General features: G+C 43.8%; 1 protein-coding gene across 1 annotated transcript in view; it reads right to left on the reverse strand.

The window, feature by feature from the left end:
• The window catches only part of KLHL7 (kelch like family member 7), a gene marked incomplete in the record, with an annotated part of 773,580 nt that extends 773,262 nt beyond the window's left edge, over nucleotides 1-318 (reverse strand). The window contains 1 exon segment of the mRNA XM_069648328.1: nucleotides 43-318. Within this exon segment, the coding sequence (XP_069504429.1) occupies nucleotides 43-162 (120 nt within the window).
• Between the last annotated feature and the right edge of the window lie 21,759 nt (nucleotides 319-22,077).

Consider the following 22,077-nt stretch of genomic DNA (forward strand, 5'->3'; position numbering starts at 1 on the left):
CTAGAATGACAACCTCTCCCGCCCCCTGCCTCCGGTGACTACCTGCTTGCGCATGGTGTTCATCACTCCCATGAAGCTCGCCAGTAGCTTTGCTTCTTCCCTAGCAGCGAATTTCTTCTCTGTTTTCTTCTTGTTGTTCTTCTCGATTACTACAGCCGCCATGTCTCCAGTGCAGGGGGCAGGTCTCCGCTCCGCGGAGTGCGAGCAGAGCTGCTGGAGCTCCGCCTCCGCGCGATACCTTTGCTGCCACCCGGCGGCGTTACCAACTAGTCTCGCTCTGCGCCCAACAATGATTCCGCCCACCCGCGCCAGACAGTCAGGCTGCAGAGGTAGAAGACGGACTAATCACCAAACAGCACAACAACAGAGTCGTGGTCTCTTGGCGTACACGCAGAAAGAGGGTGGCAAAGGCTGTCAGAAAAAAAGACAAAGTGGCGGCCATATTGCACTTGCGTACTTCTTTTAAGTAATACTGTACACATAGATTTTTTTTACATATACCAACCCATATCTGAATAATTTTTCCAAACCTTTCTCTAACGATTTTCATAAAACGCATTTGAAAATATAGAAACAAGTTACAAATGTGTTTTTACGCTCCTCTACCCATCGTACTACAAACGACTGAAGTACCGCAGCTAAGAATAGCGTACTTTTACTGATTTATATCTTGCTTTTTTTACATTCTCTTTCAGGATCCATGGTAAAAGGAAACGTGATGACCATCTTTGCAGATGGCCTTCCCACAGGTTACACAAAGCGATGACTCCTGTTACGGTCCCCTTTATTTATCTACGCTTGGATTATTGTTTTCTAGTTATCAAGAAGGAAGTCGTTTTAGGGGATGTGCCAGTAAAAGTTAACAAGAGAACCCATTGGAGGTTAGACGACAGCAAAAGCAACATTTCGGATGACTGAATTGTGAATGGTTAATCATTCCCAGTGCTTTATTGGTGCGTTAGAGAGGATTCTGGAGCCTGCCGCTGTCCTGTATTTAGTGAGGCTGCTGCATTGAGGAGGAAAGGAAGTATTCTTTGTAATATGGGTGTGGTTTATTGGTATTTTTTCACATGCACAGCACAAACAAACAAAAACAAATGTCATGACTCATACTTGCCAACATTCTGTGACCAAAAAGATGTAGGATTTTTCAAGTTTCAAAAATAATACTTTGCATAACAATTACATCAAAGTAAATACAAAACATACATTGTTGGCACCACTGGAGCATTCTAAAATACACAACCCAATCAAACAGCACAACATGGAAAGATGTTCAAATGTTTAAAATGTATAATTCTGAGTGGTAAATTAACACAGAACTCATTTACCTAACTTCTGAGCCCAAAGGAATCACTTACCCGCCCACCGCACAGACATACTAACGTGTTGCATGCTTTGTCCTGGGCTGGTCTCAAGCACCCTGTCTTAAAGTCACATGAATTAGCTGCCCCTGTAAAAAGCAGTAGTATCTGTCACCCAAATCTGTAGGCGGTGGGACTGCTTAAAAAGCAGTAGCCTACTGCCTAAATCAGTAGGGTTGCCAAGTATGAAATGTAGGACCATTCTATATCGAGACCGCAAGGTAGGATTATGCTTCCCAAAATGTTACTTCTCGAGCAGCAATGAAAACAAACAATAATACAAACACTACAAAGAAGGAGACTACAAGTCTCTTACAGGGTACTGCCTCTTTAAGATGGAGCCAGACGTCATGTTGAAAGGGGCCCCTAGGGGTCCCTAACGTCTATGGAAAGAAGTCGAGTCACCACACACGATAGATACGTTAGACACGAAGCTGTATTCCCAAAGCTAGGCTTTATTGCAATGCAAAAGTCTCAGTTGGCCAACTCGGTCTCATGCCCCGCGACGTGTATCTCTAGACCTCGAGGGACGCAAGAGAGTGAATTACGTACATCAGTTACATATATACAAAATGCATATCAAACAATCAGATATGACATGTTTAACACCCCCCTTTTATTTGGTTTCTTTGAACTTGGTGTGATGATGGACATCTCCGACAACTATGACGCCTTCAAACATCTATTCTAGTAACAATTTGCAATTTGTGAGTGTGAAGGCATCTTTCAGTTGTTGAATAGAACACAGCGCTTCTGTTCTTGAAAGCGAGCTACATACGGGGGGGGAGTTGCATTCCGGACCTTGCTATCTACTAGGTGCTATTCGTGTCCTGGGAGCCGACACGCTCTAGCGGGCTCAGCAAAGGGGGGACGTAAGAAAAGCATAATTCAAGCCTTTAGCTATATTATTCTAACATATTGTACCATATAAGGAGACTGGCTGGCAGCTGCTAAATGATTAAATGCCCTGCAGCTCTGCTTCAAGGCTACATTCGGGAGGGAGCCGGCCATTCTTCCTGGCGCTGCCTATGTTTGTGTTTCAACGAACTCTTGTTATCCTCTCGGCCCTGCGACCTTGTCCTTTTTACGTACAGACAACAATGTTTTCCAGTCGAGCAGTGTAAGCGGAAAATATACTGCGAAGCAATAGGAACAGAAAGCAATGAGCAATGGTTAGAAAACAAAATGGTGATTATTGTTACATCAAAATGGCCGTTCATTGGCAAGCTCGAAAACCTATATTCTGTCATATTGTGCATGAGACAGTTGGCCCACGGCCACCAAAATAAGTTTGCGGTCAAAAAGCAGAGGTATCCATTTTTCTAGACTGACAAACCCTCCTTTGGCCGTATGCCAAACGTCTCATCTATTTATTGAAACCTCCTCTAGTGATGATGAGTCTGAAGTACTTATGTCTGAATTTTTCATGCTATCGTAAACATCATCGTCTTCATCAATATCTATTGCCATCAACTCTTTTACTGCTCTCTTCTCATTTGGGTCTTGGTCAGTTCGACCATGAGGTTGTTTTTTCTTTGTCATCATATGCATACATCCTTCCGTACATCCCTCAGTTACCTCTGCGCAAACTATGGGTAGACAATGTATACAACAGCACGTTAGGAATATTCCAAACACCACTACTAATATTGAGATCAACGTCCATCCCCAAGAACGTAGTATACCCCAAAACCAAGATCCTATTCCCCAGCTTCCTTCTCCAGTAGGGAGTTCAGAGCTTAGGACGTGCATTTTCTTTATTGCTTCAAAGATCGTGGGGGAATAGTCATCAACATAAACACAACACGCTGATCCTACTATTTTGCAAATCCCCCCACGATCAACCAGGATCACATCGAGAGCCATTCTATTTTGCAGCGTCATTAACCTGATTCCTCTTTCTTCCAACGGCATGTTAAATAGTATATCTGTTGTTGTGTGTGTTGTATTTTTTTTAGGATTCTGGGCAGTTGCTTTATATTATAGGAGTTCACCATCTGCCCTAAGAATGTAATGAATGCTTTTGCTACATCAGTTGCTATTAAAACACCTTGTCAATCCTTTTGACTCTAGTTCTGGATAGTCTGGCCATGTCTGCTGTTTTTAAGAGGAATACTCCTGGGAACAGTAGACCTAGGTAACATCTACCTCCCCAGTTTCTGGGCCACCAAGGATATGCTTTCTCTCCACATATAAAATAAACTGGATCACCTACATATACTAGTTCTATTTCCCATTTTAATACCACTGTATTCATGCATCCAGTATATGTTCCGACTGAAAAAGAGCCTTTCTGTTTTAGACAAAAAGGGACAGTTCTTGGACTATAATTCACCGTGTAAGATGTGGGGATTGCATCTTTGTCCCCTTCTGTTCTTACACGAAACGTCATTACAGATGTTTTTTCTGGTGGGGACAATCTATCTCGTCTATTTTGTCGTGTTATCTTTCGTGTACTTTTCCTTGTGGGCTCTGGGGATATTACTTGTGCTTTATGGAAAATGGAACAACCCACAGACTTCATTATTATCTCCTCAAACTCATTCATGTTGGTTTTGACTAATTGACCCCTACTACTCTCATTCCACTTCCCATAAAACATTGCACCTAAAGATGCACTACATGCAGAACTTAATGGTAGTGGCTGTACATACCACCCTATTCCTTTCCCAGCATGCTGTGGTAAATGGGCACATACCCAGCAATTTGTTTTCTTCAGAATTGCATGTGTCATGTTCATGATAAATAGCAATGTATTATTTCCATTGGGGGCAGGGTATAAGTAATCACCCGAACCGGGCTTTCAGTAGTGGATATATTAATTATTGGTAAAAACATTTCTAATGGGTGTATTGCTTCCACATACCATAATATAAGGGCTGTCGATATTGGTGCTACCACGCTCATAAAGCACATTATTATTGTTAGTACCAGCATACAATTCGTTTTACCATGCATTTTTCTTAAGCTTACAGTCTTTATAATTGACTCATTCTCAGCAGTGGTGGTGCAGGAGGAGGCTGGAAACGGTCCCGGCATGTTTCTCGTCGTCCTTCTTCTTCCTTATCACAGTTCGTTGTGGATATCTCTCGTCATCGCGCTTGCTCTGATGTCAATAAGTTCAACGGAATTGTCACAGTTCAGTTCTGCCTGTCCTTATTAGCCTGGATTTGTTTATTCGTTTTTCGGCAAGATCACTTGTCCTTTCTTATACTGCTCAGAGGACCTTTGATCAGTTATCTTATTGCCTTAGTACCATGTGCGCCCAGCTTGTCCGCTCTGGTTCCTGACACATGTACTTTTATGATTGCACCGAGGAGCCGCAAGTCCTGAATTGTCCGACTTGCATAATTCTCACGCTTCTCTCCTCGACACCTCTAGTTCCTTCTTCGTCCATGAGCTGAACCAGAGGTTGACATAAACATCAAAAAAGAACTGCGGATCACTTTGTCTTTCAAGGCCGCAAGTTGTATCGCCTCTCTCCTGGTATCGTGTGATCCGTGAACAGTGCCGGTGCACTTCCAGATTCAGGCTCAAAGTCAGCCTGTGGCGCTACTGCTGGTGTGCGCCGCGCCAATGATGCAGATCCGTTCTTTGGCGTGTTGGCAAGTGCTGGTGGGCGCCAAAGGGGTACACAATTTGTTTCTGCTGGTATTTGCAAGGCAGATTTCGTGTCGGTCAGCAGTGATGTCGATTCTGCTTGGCAACGTTGGGGCACTCTTTGCCCTTCCCCCCTCTTTGGCAATCGTCTCAGGCTTTGTTTCGAGTTTCACTTCTCGTTTTGGCAGATTTGGTGACTGTTTACTGGCAACAGTTTCTTCCGTTTCTGGGACCGCTGTCTCTTTCCGGTCATCGGTGTCAGGCAAGTCTTTCAGTGAAGTTGGAATCTTCTTGGCATGGATCCACGACTTCCTTCCATCCACCCTTATTGCCGTCTGCGTCGCCAAGAGTACTTGATAAGGCCTGTGCCACCTGGGTGCTAATGACGACTTTCTTTCAAAATATTTTAGCAGCACCCAGTCACCTGGCTCCAGCGCCGGTGTATCTCCCTGGTAATGCCTCCTGCACCTGCTGATGAATCAAACACAATTTCTGCATTAAAAGGCCACAATAAGAACTAAGCACAGGATGTTCTACCTCACTAAGTCGTTTTGGATGTGGTGCGCACCGTACATTTGCCGGCCTCCCCATCACGATCTCATACGGGGAGAGCCCAGTTTTAGCCTGTACAGACGTACGCATGCATAATAGAGCTATTGGTAATGCATCCACCCAACTCAACTTGCTTCCTGCACAAATCTTGATAATCTTTGATTTAAGAATCCCGTTGTGCCTCTCCACAAGACCGGCAGAACTCGCATGGCTTGAACTATGGAATCTCTTATCAATCTGAAGACCAGCATATATCTGTAATACCACTGCTCCCACAAAATGTGGTCCATTATCGGACCATAGGACACGGGGCAAGCCAAATCTGCAAAAGTACTCCTTAAGCATTACTTTTGCCGTGCTCATTGCTGTGCAATGCTTCAAGGGATATGCCTCCACCCACTCACTGAATGCACAGATCACCACCAAGACGTATTTTAAGTTTTGGCATCTCTCCATCTCTATGAAATCAAAATGGATCACCTCAAATGGCATAGAGGGCGGGCCAAAACTGCCTGTTGGAGTCACTGTTCCCTTTCCTACATTGTGTTGCAAACGCGTGATACAGTTCTGCACCAACCTCTCTGCATTCTTTTTTATGTTTACATTCTTCCATACTGTAGAAAGGTGCTGTATTATCATCTTCGCACAGATGTGCATAGGGCTGTGGGCCATTGTGACCATTGCAGTCACATACGAATTTGGCAACATCCAGTTTCTAGTTCTCTTGTACACCCAACAACCCTCCAGATCCAACTCAGCAGATCCCTCTGCCCACCCCTGTATTTCATCGGCCGTAGCTTCGGCCTGCATTTCGGCCAGCATTTCTACAAAGCTCTCTAGGGTAGTGATAGCATATGCAGCAGTTGTCGTGCCATCTGGTAATTTAAAACATGAGCCGTCACAAAATAACTCTCCATCTGGCTCTTTCTGTGGGATATCACTTAAATCAACTCTCCCCTTGGTTCCTTCCTCAGTGACCATTAAGCAATCGTGAGGGGGGATTCATCCTTCCCAATTTCTTTTATGGTTGGTGGCATTAATTCTGCAGGATTCAACGCGCTACACCTCATAATTTGGATATGGGGCGCGAACAAGATAATCTCATATCTTGTCAATCTAGCAGAGGTGAGGTATTGCGTCTGTGTCCTATTTAAGCATGTGGCACCATCAAAATTAAAGTGTGCCCCAATACCATCCCTTCCGTTTGTTTCACTGACGCAGCAGCCGCCGCGACAGATCGCAAACATCGTGGTAGTGCGCGCGCTACAGGGTCTAGCGCAGAAGAAAAATAGCCGCATGGCCTATTTCTTCCACCTTGTTCCTGTGTCAAAACCGCCAATGCACATCCTTCACTTTCACACACAAATAGTCTAAAAAATTTCTCATAATTCGGCGTGCCCAAAACTGGAGCCGAGCATAATGCAGTTTTCAATCCATCAAATGCTTTCTGACATTCCTCATCCCACTGCAAAGGCATAACCGCATCCTTTCTAGTCAAAGTCACCAACGGCTTCACAATTAACACAAAATTACCAATTCATTGTCGGCAATATGAAGCCATGCCTATTATGGCTCTGACTCGTTTTTGTGTCTTTGGAAGAGGCATACCAGAAATACTTTCTAATCGTTCTGGCGTTAGTCTTCTCCCTCCTTTCGAAAGTAGGTAGCCCAAATAGGCCACCTCCTTTCGATTATATTGGAATTTCTTCAAACTAGCTTTATGGCCATGTGCCGCTAGGTGTGACTGTAGTAATACAGTGCTTTCTTTACAAATCTCCTCTGTGTCTGCAGCTAGCAGTAGATCGTCTATGTATTGCAAGAGTACACAACCCACAGGTAATTCTAGCATGTCTAGCTGCTCTTTTAATGCTCTACTGTAAATACTTGGACTTTCCGTGTAACCTTGCGGAATCTGTGTAAATGTAAATGATCGTCCTCCTAATGTGAACGCGAACAAATATCTGCTGTCATTGTCCACTGGGATACTGAAGAACGCGTTTTTCAAATCCACTACACTAAAATATTCTGCTGAAACAGGTATCATTGTCAAGTAATGACATCTGGCACTAGAGGAAATTGTGGATCTACTACCTTGTTCAATGCGCGCAAATCAATTATAAAACAGTATGGTACCTCATTGCCTCCTTTTTTATAAACTGGAAGAATCGGGCTGTTGCATGTACTGCCTGTAATTTCCTCGATTACCCCTAATTTCACCAAATCTGTAACAATCCTTTCTCACCTTCAGCCGAAATTCTGTATTGGGGTATTCGCGGTAGGGTAACACCTTCTTTCAAAATGATCTTTACTGGCTCTACCTTTAAACATCCTACATCATTGTCATGCATTGCCCATATACAGGTTGGTACTTTACTTAGTTCCCCTGGTAAAGTTTCGGACATGAATTCTGACACAGGGGTATTGTGTGGCCAAATCGTTAGGAACACTCCGTCTGCCGTGCAATGTATAACGGAACCTAGTTTTTTCAACAAATTTAATCCCAACAAGTTCTCCCCACAATTTTCTGTTAAAAGGAAAGGACAATGTTCAGTAAATGGTCCTATTGTAACTGGGACTGGTTTGGACACTAGGTTTATGACTGGAGTACCTGCGAACCCTACGGAAACATTCTTTTGCCCTGACAGTGGTATATCCGGAACCAAGTGGTGGTCTATTGAAGACTTCTGCGCTCCTGTATCTACAAGATAGCGGTGCTCCTCATTTCGACTCTCATTTCTACGTAGGGTCCTCTCTGATTCACAGGAATAGACACTGGTTCCGACCCCTGTCCTGGGCTGTCCTATTGGGGAAATAACACATCGTCCGATGTGTAATCATTACTATTACTGTAATACGTGTTTGGCTGTGTATCAAACGTTCCCACTCTTTCCTTTATTTCCCCCACTCTGGTTTCCATATTGTTGATTTTGCTGTCCCTGACTCTGGTTTGGGGCATTTTGGTTTTGGCCTTGGTTTTTGATTACCTCCGTTATTGTGATGCTGCTGCATACTATTCCTATTTGGTCCATTCACTCCTGGGTGTTCTCTATGCTGTCTCCTCTGACCAGACCCATTTTTATTCTGTAGATGCGGACATTGCGCTCGCCAATGTCCTTCCTCCTTACAATACGCACACTGATTTGGTCCACTGTTCCCCCATGCATATTCGAATTACTCCTTCCTTGTGCGTTCCCTCTCCCTCTATTATGTCCTGCTACTTGCTGCAGTAGTACCCGTGTTTTCAGATTTACCCTATCCCTCTCTTCTTTTTCTTTTCCCGCAGTCACTCTGTGCTCATAATATTGGGCCATATGTAATACTTCACCCAACGTTTTTGCTTGCCATGCACTCTCTGATGTCATTATTAGCTCCTGGATTGAAAGTTTTAACCCCCTCACATTTTGTCAACAAATAACCTCTTTCCCGCTTCCGAGCCCACATCCTGCCCACTGAAGTCTGTGAATACCTCTTCAAATCTATTAAAATGATCTGTAGCCAACTCATCCTTGCCTTGTACACATGCAGTCAAATTGTCCCATTGAATTCTTTTCTCTGGGACAATTTCTTTTAACTTCTGCACTATACGTGCTGGTAATGCCACCAGGTTCGCTCCTGGTGTCCCTCCAACCACTTTATTCCTGTCTTCTATTATCAAGTCCGCCCATGTGGCGCCAAAGGCGTTGCGTCAACTACCTTCCTTATTTGTTTCCATATGTCTGTTGGCAGAATCACCGGGAATATTAGGTCTATATCACCCATAGTAAGCACGGATGATTGTAGGCAGGACTCTACTTCCTTGTAAAACCCCGCAGGATTCTTTCTTATATCAGGAATGTCTGCTTTATGTTGTTCACCTCCTGTCTGGAAAAGGGGACATGCACATATTGGGCAGTGTAATGGGCTGGTGTTACCTGCGCCGCTACATTGCCCACTGCGGGAACTTCTACTTTGGGCACAAAGGTAGGTGGGACCTCTCTCATAGGAAATGCCCCACTTACCGTCTCCCCCTTCTCTTAGATGTAACAATATTCCCAGATCCAACGATAGGGCTGTTTCTCCTGTCCCTTGCTCTAGTGCTCTTCTATATACTGCCATTATTTCGGGTGGGCTGGCCTTTTCGTTTTTTATATCTTTGTCTAATAAATGTTCAGCCATCGACTGTAGTGCTTTTCTTTTCATGGGCATGGAATATTCGTCAAATATCTCGTGTATCTCCATTGTGGGAATACTGGGATCCAACATCCATCTAAACGCTTCTCGTATACATACTTTTAATTTGTCGCCCCTTTGCACTGACGACATTGAATGTTGTATATATGGCTCTACAGTTTCCTTCCTATTTCTCCCAATATCCCTACTCCTGTACCCAGGTGTAGCAAACATTTCGGCATAATCATTATCTAATTCATCTTTAAGTTCAAAAAGTCCTCAACATGGTCTCTCACGTCTTCATCCCTCTCCCTACAGCGTGCTAATGCATTCAAATCTAACAATCGCTGCGGTGGTAATTTCCCAATTAACTGTTTCCATTTCTCCACCAAATATTCACCCATACATTCCAACACTACCTGTCTTTTGTTGCTTCTTCGGAAGTCATACATCGAAGCCAATGCTGCCGTCCCATCATTCCCGTCTATATACATCTTTGCCTGTTGCTGCAATTCCACCTTCCTTTCTTTGCTGATCGCACTGCGAGTTACCCTTGTGCATCCCCGTTGGTCAGTCCCGCCTCTTGCCCCCGTGGTTTCAACTTCAACCCCAGGAGGAACAGACGGTACCGAGTCTGTGTCTGAGGCGGGAGGTGCGGATGGGACAATGGGAACAGGGAATGTCTGTTGTGGGCCTGGTTGGCTAATAGGAAGTGTTACGTGTGCGGTCTGTGGCTGTGGGAGGGCTTCAGCTACCGGAGGGGGAGCATGGGCTACGGGCGGGGTTTGGGCAATAGCTACTGACGTGTCTGGCCTCACTTCTGATCTTGGGCCTTGTTTTGTATGGGTCAATATATTTTCTATCAATTCATCTGCTATGTGTAATCCCCGTTGTGGATATATCTTTTCTATATTCAACTGGTCTCGCCTACCTGCCCATCTTAGACTCTCAGTCCACTCCTCCTCTTCTTTCTCTTCCGCTACTTCACCTTTCGATTTATGCCTGCGCGCATGCTTCGCTCTGCTTTTAAATCGGAGCATTTCTTCCTTTCTCCAGTCTTTAATAGTCTCAAATGCTGCAGGACGCGCTTTCTTTCTTATCAACACCCTTTCCAGGTTGTTTATCCTCGCTATCTCAAAACTACCATTAATCGGTCACTGATGGTCTTGCCAAGTCTCACAGAATATTATCGCACCCACTCCATACTTCACATACATCTCATACGCCGGCGTTCCCCCAGGTTGTACAATTTGGCCATCTTCCAAAGATTGTCTACCACAGCGGAAAAAACCCTGCTAAGGTGGACAATACCCCAGGCATGTTTCAACCTTCCCCCTGGTTAATCAACCTTAACTAGGGTGTTTGATTTTGCAAAGTCAACTCTCAACCAATATCCGGATTACTTTGAATCGGGGAATGACTCACCTGATCTAGTCGTCTGTATACTGACGCACCAAATGACGTGTCTGCGTTTCTTGGCTTACGCCTCATTTCGGGACCCTCGCCTCCTTGTTCTCTAGCCAGGCACGTCGATCAGGGATCAGATGTGTGCAGATCTGCAAAGGAGTTTCTCATCACTTTTACAGGGTGCCCCGAACACCTCTTGATCCCGGCTTGATCGTCCCATCCTCGCTGTTCTCCGCCTTACTCAATTACAACGTTATGCGATGGAACAAGTGGGGGAGGGTCCCTATTCGGGTGCCATCTTGCAAGGGGCCCCTAGGGGTCCCTAACGTCTATGGAAACAAGCAGAGTCACCACACACGATAGATACGTCAGACACAAGGTTGTATTCCCAAAGCTAGGGTTTATTGCAAAGCAAAAGTCTCAGTTGGCCAACTCAGTCTCACGCCCCGTGACGTGTATCTCTAGACCTCGAGGGACGCAAGAGAGTGAATTACGTACATCAGTTACATATATACAAAATGCATATCAAACAATCAGCTATGACATGTTTAACACCCCCCTTTTATTGGGTTTCCTTGAACTTGGTGTGATGATGGACATCTATGACACCTTCAAACATCTATTCTAGTAACAATTTGCAATTTGTGAGTGTGTTAGGCATCTTTCAGTTGTTGAATAGAACACAGCGCTTCTGTTCTTGGAAGCGAGCTACATATGGGGGGGGAGAGTTGCATTCCGGACCTTGCTATCCATTAGGTGCTATTCGTGTCCAGGGAGCCGACACGCTCTAGTGGGCTCTGCAAAGGGGGGCCGTAAGAAAAGCGTAATTCAAGCCTCTAGCTATATAATTGTAACATATTGTACCATATAACGAGACTGGCTGGCAGCTGCGAAATGATTAAATGCCCTGCAGCTCTGCTTCAAGGCTACATTCGGGTGGGAGCCGGGCATTCTTCCTGGCGCTGCCTACGTTTGTGTTTCAACGAACTCTTGTTATCTTCTCAGCCCTGCAACCTTGTCCTTTTTACGTACAGACAACAATGTTTTCCAGTCGAGCAGTGTAAGCGGAAAATATACTGCGAAGCAATAGGAACAGAAAGCAATGGTTAGAAAACAAAATGGCGATTCTTGTTGCATCAAAATGGCCGTTCATTGGCAAACTCGAAAACCTATATTCTGTCATATCGTGCATGAGACGGTTGGCCCACGGCCACCAAAATATGTTTGCGGTTACAAAGTAGAGGTATCCATTTTTCTAGACTGACAATGTGGGACATGACCTAGGGAGGAGACGACTAAAGGGAAAGTGAAATCAGTTCGTTATTGCAAGTGAATAAAGTGACACTCAACTAATCCCCGGTGTCGAGTCCTCCATTATTTCAGAGCCACTCCGGCTCAACAACTGCCAGAAAATGTCCAGTCACAGTCACGTCTCCACATAAACACAGTAACTCCCATGAAACCCTCTCTTTCTTTGCTGCTCGAGCAGCCAGTTAAGTGTTACACTACCATATTTTTTTATGTTGGTTGCTATATATTGTATATTCATTGGTGCAAGCGTGCTGAGAGAACTAAGCGGGGTGCAGCGCAAGCAGCTGGGAGCGTGGCAAAACATTCCGCTTGAGAAGCCGTAGGTTTTGCGGTCCGCCGGTGCCTTCGGCGGCTGCAGTTACCGGCATGGCTTGATAGGTGGCATACGGTCGACGGTTTGAGCGGAGCACGTCGGATGTCTAGTTCTGGCGCTCTGCTCCATGTCCATGACCGTTAGAGAGAGTGAAACTGGGTATTAGTCAGTTTCATCACAAGCCGCATCTGTTTAGAGTGTTTTAGAAGCTGCGTGAGCTTGCAAAGGACAGTGTTCATATCACTGCACACAAAGCCCATGCTGGCCAAAGGACCGTACTGATGCCCATTTCAAAACGGCCTCAGTCCCCTGTAAAACCTGACAGCTGAAATATCAGCAACTGGTCTCACCTAATACACAGTAGTGTTTAATTGTGACGGGTACAGGCCCAAGACTTTTGAAAGGTTCACCCTCCATCAATACCCTAAGATGAGTGACACCAGTGATGATAGCAGGGCTCAGGTGAGCCAGAAGAGGAATTACACCGACATGGGGCAAATAATTCAAGAAGCGACGGGTCATGGGTCAAAGCAGATGACTCTGATGGAGGACTGGTTAAAGTTTTCCCAAGGAATGGAGGAAATTAAGGGTATTAAATACGGGAGAGGTAAAGGGAGAAGAAAGGCAGCCCGCAAATAGACCCCCCACGCCATGGAAGAGTAAGAGTGCCTAAAGTAAGAAGGTGAGAGCCAGAACAAAGAGTAGAAGGTGGCATGAGGAGTCATCCAGTAGCTCAGGCGAAGAGGATGACGACTGGCAAGAATCCTCTAAGGGGGAGGTGGTGTCAATTTCATCTTTGGATGAGGATCAGGTTAAAGCGTTGTAGAAAAGAAAGACTGAGGAGGAAGATGTTGAAGGGGGTGATGAGTTTGACCCAGAGGCCCTGATACATCCCTGATCCTCAGAGTTGGAACCACCTAAGAAGGTGGCGTCCTATCTTAAGAAACGCCTTAGGGCGCCGATGGCAAAGTAGGTCATGAGTAGCCTTAAGACGGAATTCCCAAGACCTTTCCTTCCCGATGGAATAGCTGACGCAAACGAGATTGACTAAAATATGGTCACCTTCATGGGGAAATACATGAAGGACGTGAGGAAGGTGCTAGATAGGACTTGGCAGTACTGCCAAGACAAGATGTTGGACATCCTGGGCCCCCTCACAAAAATTCTCCAGATGGCAGAAGAGGCCTGAGAAAAGAATGAATCTGTGGATCTGATGATTTTAACCGGATGGGCACAGAGGGCCATCTGCATGCTGGGCAATGCCAACTATGCAATCACGACCGTACGGAGGAGGTCACTGTTAGTGAAGATAGACCCCAAGCTTAGTAAGCTGGCGGCCTCAGTCTACTGCAACCGCTAAAGGGAAATTGTTCAGAGACGCCTTTATAAAGGAACTGACCAGGTTTGCCAACTCGTACGCTGCCATCAACAAGGCACAGGCCTCACTGGAGCGGGTATTTGGCAGGCACATTTTCGGGAGGGCTGGTAGAAGCAGGGGCTGCTTTTCCAGCCGATACCACTAGAATAGGTCCTTTGGCGAGAGAGCTCAATGGAGGGATCAAGAAGATTGAAAGCCAAACCGCTTCTTCCCCTCCGGAGGAAGAGGAAGTGGCAGAGGATGGCTACAAGGAGACCGACAACAGAATAACTTGGGTGCAAGCGAGTTCAAGCGTGCTGCAAGCACAGAATCCCTTGCTGTAGGAGGGAGACTCGCAATCCATGTAGACACTTGGCTGTCCATATCCAGAGATGCTTGGATCTTCGACACAGTTAAGAGTTTTCTCATAGATTTTCACACAGCACCAAATCAGGTTTATCTATCAAGTCTTATGCAATCAAGCATAGAACCCAACAGCTTCTAGAGCTACAACGGAGGAAGCCAGAGTGCAAAGCGACCCTAGGACGGGTATCGAGGACCTCAGTAGGATTCGTAAGCAATGTATTCCTAGTCAACGGGAAACACAAGTTGAGACCAATTATCAACCTGAGAGCCCTAAGCAAATTTGTGGTATACAGAAACTTCCAAATGGAGGGGATCTACCTCCTCAGGGACATAGTATTACAGGGGGACTGGATGGCCAGGATAGACCTCAAAGACGCTTACTTAGCGGTGCCGGTGGCAGAGGAGCACCGGAAATACCTGAGATTTTACTGGGGAGAGGCAACATGGGAGTTTCGTTGCCTCCCTTTCGGCCTGGCATCAGCACCATGGTGTTTCACCAAAATGATGAAACCCGTAGTGACTTTCCTGAGGGAGCAAGGTATTTGTCTCATTGTATACCTGGATAATGTATGCCTGATGTGCCAGGACAGGGAAATACTCAAACGACAGGTGAACATTGTGCTAGAGCTACTCCAGAGTCTGGGTTTTCTGATCAACTGGGAGAAATCCAGTGTACACTCAGAACAGACCATGGAATTCTTAGGATTTGTGATAGATTCGACCCGAGGTTCTCTCCGTTTGCCAATAACCAAGGTGAACTACATCAAGAAACAGATCAGGCAGACACTGTCGAAGAGAGAATCATCATTACGAGAAATTGCCAGACCGGTGGGGCATTTGGCCTCCTCAATTCAGGCAATATTTCCAGGCCCATTACATTACTGAGCACTGCAGAGACTGAAGATATAGCATCTCGGGAGGGGTGCGTCATACGAGCAGAAGGTGGCGGTTTCTCAAGAGGCGAGAGAGGAGTTGGAATGGTGGCTCCAACACATGGATGCATGGAATGGAAGAGCTATATTTGGCTCATCCTCGGACCTAATGATAGACTCTGATGCCAGCAGATGGGGCTGGGGAGCCCGGTGCAGGAACCTGTCAACATGGGAAGATGGTCAGATCAGAAAACACCCCTACACATAAATTGTCTAGAACATCTGGCAGGGTCCTTCACTGTACGTTGTTCGACTCAGGGGAGAGCACAATGTTGCGTACTACTCAAAATGGACAACGTGTCGGCGGTCAGGTATATAAACAGATTGGGTGGCACGAAGTACAGAAAGTTAGCAGAAATAGCAAAGGAGTTCTGGCATCTCTGTCTACAGAGACAAGTATCAGTGACGATAGAATATCTGCTGTGTCGTTTGAACGAGATAGCCGATTGGAACTCCAGATTCCTCAGGGATGCCAGTGACTGGAAGCAGGACAAGTAGGGGTTCCAGGAACTGATGATTAGTTGGGGCGGTGCCAGATCGACTTGTTTGCATCAAGGTTGAACAACCAACTATCTAGGTTCTTCAGTTTGAGACCGGACCCGGAGACAGTAGCAACAGATAGCTTCCTTTAATCGTGGGGTCAGGACACATGTTACGCATTTCTCCCGTTCTCGATGATCGTCAGAACATTAGCTCAGGTGAGAAGGTAGAAAGCTTCTCTGTTTCTGATCACACCGGATTGGAAAGGCCAGGCCTGGTTTCCCAGTGTACTGGAGCTGAGACACAGCAACCCAGTAGCGCTACCCAGGCACAAAGCAATTGTACGAGACCCCACAAAAATTCAATCAGTTCCAATATTTGGTAGCTAGGCAAAGTCAACAAATCACCTCCCGGAATAGTTGAGCACAACAGATGGCAGTTCTTAACTAGTTACTAACCAGAAAAGAATTTCTTAATTTTTATTAATTACCTTAACATAAAACAACTTGCTCCTGAAGTCAGAGCTTGAATGCTGCTTGTTACCTTGATGATACATATATACAGTACCAGATCATATATCCTTTATTTGCATGGGTACATCATATGTGTGCATTATTCTAATAAACCGAAAAGAGAGAAAAAGAAAATGCAGAAACCCATTATTTACATACGTTTTTGGACACCGCAAGTTGTAAAAAAACGGGTGACACTGATTTTGTACCTTAGCAAATAGGGGCTTTCTCACACATTAGAATAGTGGTGTATCTATCTTCAATTTCGTGTTGTTGCCGGTGTTAGGGTGCCATTTCCCTTCTCTGTCTGTAAACCGAAAAGCGGAAAACGGACTGTATTATAGGCAGCATTGTGCGAAATTAACCGCAAGGCAAAGGAGGAGAATCATTATCCGCACAAGTATGTAAATTCCTGCAAAATCAAAATAGTATTGTACCTTGGGGAAGACTTCCTCAGCCGGCTGAATGGTGATAACACTATTTCCTGTTTAGATTGATGACCCGTGTCAGAATACCCTTCGTTTTCTATCTATACATGAAAGAAAAAGGCGGCTATATTAAGCACGGCGTTGTTGAAAAAACGCTTGTAGCGTCTTTAATATATAGCCTCCAAAGGCTAAAACCTTACCTTCATAGGTAAGATACTGTTTCTTCCTTCGAAAAACAGGTCCTGATAGCTTTTTGGATCTGCAGTAATTTGCGCGGCATCCCTGTTAAATACATGGTCTTAATGTAGCCGTAAACATAGAGAATGGACCACTCGATATTCTTTTTTTTTTCCTAATATGGGATAGAAAGAGGACACTTTCTAGATGTAGCCGTGAAAATAAACAATGGACTATTCAATGTTCGTTGTTATCTTAATAATAGAAAGAGGACATTTAGAAAATCATCCTAGATGGAAAAGTCGTCCTCAAAGGATTTGCTATACAGATGCTAGAATCACAAAGGCAGCTGCATCCCGCCTGTGTAAATATATACAAAAACAAACGCGAGATGGCCGTGGCGCGAGCAAAGAAGTCGATGTTTTTAAAAAAAAAAAATATCAACAATAAAGTACAACCACTGAAGGCAGCACGTGGACCCTCCTTAATCAATTACAGTAATAAAAGGGGGGGCATAGTTTTTAAGCCAAATGTTATAATGCCACTCTAATGGAAATGCAAGATCAAAGGCACAGAATAACTAAGTGTGTATACGTGAAAGCAAAAAAAGGAGAAAAATGAATAGCTGTTACACTTCAGACTTCCCCGCGGGCATCCTTGCAAAATACAACTTCTTTACAGGCTCCTCTATGGTCCAGGTACAAGCTACCATGGCGTCTGTACAAACGTCGACGCACTCCAGGTCACCTGACACGTCTTGTACGTGGAAGACGTACAGCAAGCCATGCCCCTCTTACGACTATAAAACCACCGTCTTCCAAGGGGCTCGTTGCTGCTAATTAGCGTTACCAGCTACACGCGGTTTTTGTACCGTTTCCTCTTCGTGTTTCCTTACACGAATCCTTATCTGAACTCCTGGTTTTGACCTTTTACCTGACTTTTGGATTGCCGCGTCTCATCCTTTATTCTTGTCGTGCTCATCTGGTTGTTGGACTCGGAACGCTACTGGATACGGCTTCTTTTCTTCCCAGCTGCCGCTCTGCTCTTCAATTGCCGTCTTCTATCCGGATCATCTCAACAGCTACTCAGCTATACTCTTGTACTCAGGTACATACCTATTGCCTTCCTTGGATATTGTCTTCTGTTGGATTCTGGGACATTGAGTGACTTTTCTTGTGATTGCTCTTAAGTGCACATGAGCGCCCTCCTGAACTGCACCATCCCGGCACTAGTGCGTCCCTCGTGCCGTTCGGGGTTACTTACCTGTACTAACTTCCCTTTTTGTTATTTTCTCCTGTCGTTGTCTTCAGAATCCTGGACTCCTCTTACTCTACTATCTTATTTCAGGTCAGTGATTATCAATCCTATAGCTATAGTGGGAACCGATACTGAATTAGTTCAATTCCACTCATTTGTGTTATTCTTCATTTAGATCATTCCCGGGGAAATTCAACTCCACTCCAATATCTATATAGGTAGTTGTCCCATCATTTCATCTGTTCTAATTACTTGCATAATATCAACACTGTCTAATATCTTGGTATTCTTTTGCAGCATTGGTATTGGCGGTGTGTGTTCTCCCTGCTTTTATTCAATTGACCTCTCTGTCTGTTCTAACTAAAACAGCAGAGAGGTACATTGTGGAAAAGAGCCCCTCTTTGAGGAAGCCTGAGTCTTGTACTCAGGGGAGCTGGGATGGAATGCTGAGTTTGGAATCTTATACCACCAACATCTCCAAGGTCATTATCTCTGTATCTTCGGCCTACTCGGAGTGCTGAGTAACAATAGCACAGAAACCAAATAGATAGGAAATAATAGTTAAACTCAAAAAACAGATGAAATGAAAAGAGCAAAGGTAAACCCTAGTGCATTAAATCTACTCGTTCCTTCTTCTCGAAACCACTTCAAAGGAGTGGAGAGGATGTTGCCTAATACATTGGTTCCACTCTTCCTGTAAATTGAGACCGCTAATTTAACTCTGGGTGTGGTACAACCACCATTGCAATCTACTGGCCGCATTTGCTGTATCTGTGCCCCCAACTTTTTCTATTGCCCACCATCGTAAATCTTCACAACTATGTACTAATTCGGCATAGTTTATGGCAAGGGGTGCGTTCATTTGTTTATTTCTAATTTTAAACTTATGTTCTGTGATTCGTTGCTTCACTGCCCGATACGTTTTGCTGATGGAAGTTTTGTTGCAATGGCAAGTTATTGCGTAAATAACATTGTTGCTCTTGATTGTTGTATGGTTCCTCAGCATCCATTTTCTCGTATTGATAGTGACACTAGTGCATGCTGAGGTTAAAGCGCAATTACAACAATTTCCACACAGGAAGTGTCTCAAATCGGGGCATTCCCCACGTAGTGGTAATTTGGGATTGTTTTTCTTGTATCAAATTTCTATCTGCTTTAGATACCCAATCTTTTATAGTTTTACCTTTCTTAAACGCGTACATGGGTTTAATCAGAGTAGGAATTTTTAGCTGAAGTAAATGCCAATGGTTGGATATAATTTTCTTTATTTTATTGTGCTAGATGTTACATGTCAATGCGCACACCAAACGGTCATTCTTAGATTTACATTTATTGACTTTATTTGATCACTGATCTCGATGTTGATACCTAGCTCTTTTTTTTGGAGTGTCTCGATAATTTAGTCGGGTAACCTCTATCTTTCAGTCTTTCTTCTAAAATATTAGATTGTCTCACAAAATCATTTAACTTGGAGCAATTGCGACGGACCCTAAGGAACTGGCCATACAATATTTGACCGAAGTGCATGGGAGTGAACACTCTCATGATGCAAAATGGCATTCCTGTCGGACTCTTTCCTATATAGGTCTACCAATAGAACGCCTCCATCTTCCTTATTTAGTAGATCTAGGAATGGAATTTTCTTTGCAGTTTGCTTGCATAGTAAATTTCAGATTGGGATTAAGATTGTTCATCCAATCAAAGATGATGATCACCCTTTGCGCCATCCCATACAATTTAGAGATCATCAATATATCTCTTATAAAATGTAAGCGCTCCTTTGAATGGATTCATATCTACCATTATATTGGAGTGCTCGAAATCCCACATATACAATGTTGCATAGTTTGGGATAAATGCTGCCCCCGTTGCCATGCCCTTAATTTGCATAAAGTACAAATTCTTAAAGCGGAATTATTTTTTGGTTAAAGCAATCTCCAATAACTCAATTAGAAACTCATTGGGTACTTTTTCCTTATCTGTTCTTTCATCAATAAATGCTTTCATAACTCTGAGGGAATCCAACTGAGGAATATTAGAATATAAGTACTCCACATCCAAAGTGATGAGAAGATTGCAATTTACATCATATGGTAAATATTCTATTTCTTTGATAACATCAGTTGGGTCTGCCAAATAGGTTGAAGTTTGTTTGGCCAAAGGCTTGAAGAAAAAGTCTAGGTACTGTCCAATAGGCTCCAAGATAGACCCACAGAGTGCTACAATTGGTCTACCAGGAGGCACACTGGCGTTTTTATGAATTTTATGCAGAATGTAAATTAATGGGTTTCTAGTTTTGGTAGGAGTCAAGAACATTAGTTCTTTCTTAGTGAGGATCCCTCTTTCTGAAGCTGCATTACACAGCCTTTGAATGCCTTTTAATATAATATCTGTCGTGTCTCCTCTCAATTTTACATACACCATTTTGTTGTTCAATTGCCTCATTACTTCTAAATCGTACTTTATAGCATCCCATACGACTATCCCTCCTCCTTTGTCAGCTTTTTTTATAACTACAGTTTAATTTCTTTTAAACTCTTTAGAACTTCCCAATCTGTTTTAGAAAAATTGTAACTGTGTTTATGTGTGTTGTCCTTATCCTTGTCATCATAGATTGCAGTAAAATCTTGCAAAACAGCCTTTTCGAAGGCTGTAGTTCTAGTCTCCTCTCCATAGCCTTTTCCATTGTCATGTAAGAAACATAGCACTAAGGGTGTTTCAGTTTCACAGGGCATCACATTTGTTCTTTATACAATATATAATAGTTCTAACTAGGTGTCCGTGAAGAAGGGGTTTCCCATCATTAGATTTAGGATTCTGTGCAGCACTTTTGCTGTGTGGGAAATTTGATCATTTCATCTACTTCTGTTCTTTGTTGAACGTTATTATTAGGCGTGGGCAACAGAAACCTACAATTTTTGTAAAATGGTGGTTGTACCACACCCAGAGTTACATGTAACATGAGCAGTCTCAATTTACAAGAAGAGTGGAACCAATGTATTCGGTAACATCCTCTCCACTCCTTTGAGGTGGTTTCGAGAAGAAGGAAAGAGTAGATTTAATGCACTATGGTTTACCTTTGCTCTTTTCATTTAATCTGTTTTTCGAGTTTTTTCTCTTCTTTCCTATCTATTTGGTTTCTGTGCTATTACTTTTTCTCTTTTTTGCTTTCACGTATACACATGGCTATTTCTGTGGCTTTGATAGTGCATTTCCATTAGAGTGGCATTATAACATTTGGCTTAAAAACTATGCTATCATAATTGATTAAGGAGGGTCCATGTGCTGCCTTTACTGGTTGTACTTTATTGTACTTTTTTGTTAATAATTTTTGCGAAAAAAACATCAACTTCTTTGCTTGCGCAACGGCCATCTCGCGGGTGTTTTTGTAGATCTTTACACAGGCGGGATGCAGCTGCCTTTGGGATTCTAGCATCTGTATAGCAAATCCTTTGAGGACCACTTTTCCATCTAGGATGATTTTCTAAATATCCTCTTTCTATTATTAAGATAACAACTAACATTGAATAGTCTGTTTTATGTTCACGGCTACATCTAGAATGTGTCCTCTTTCTATCACTATTAGGAAAAAAAAAGAATATCGAGTAGTCCGCTGTCTATGTTTACGGGGACATTAAGACCGTGTATTTAAAAGGGATGCCGCGCGATGTTTTACTGCGGATCCAAAAAGCTATCAGGGCCTGTTTTTAGAAGGAAGAAACAGTGCCTTACCTCTGAAGGTAAGGTTTTAGCCCTTTGGAGGCTATATATTAGAGAGGCTACAAGCGTTTTTTCAACAACGCTGTGCTTAATATAGCCGCCTTTTTCTTTTTTTTTTTTTTTCTTCTTTTTTTCACGTATAAATAGAAAAC

Source organism: Ambystoma mexicanum, chromosome 2q (assembly GCF_040938575.1).
Source record: "Ambystoma mexicanum isolate Mex_15411 chromosome 2q, UKY_AmexF1_1, whole genome shotgun sequence".
NCBI lineage: Eukaryota > Metazoa > Chordata > Amphibia > Caudata > Ambystomatidae > Ambystoma > Ambystoma mexicanum.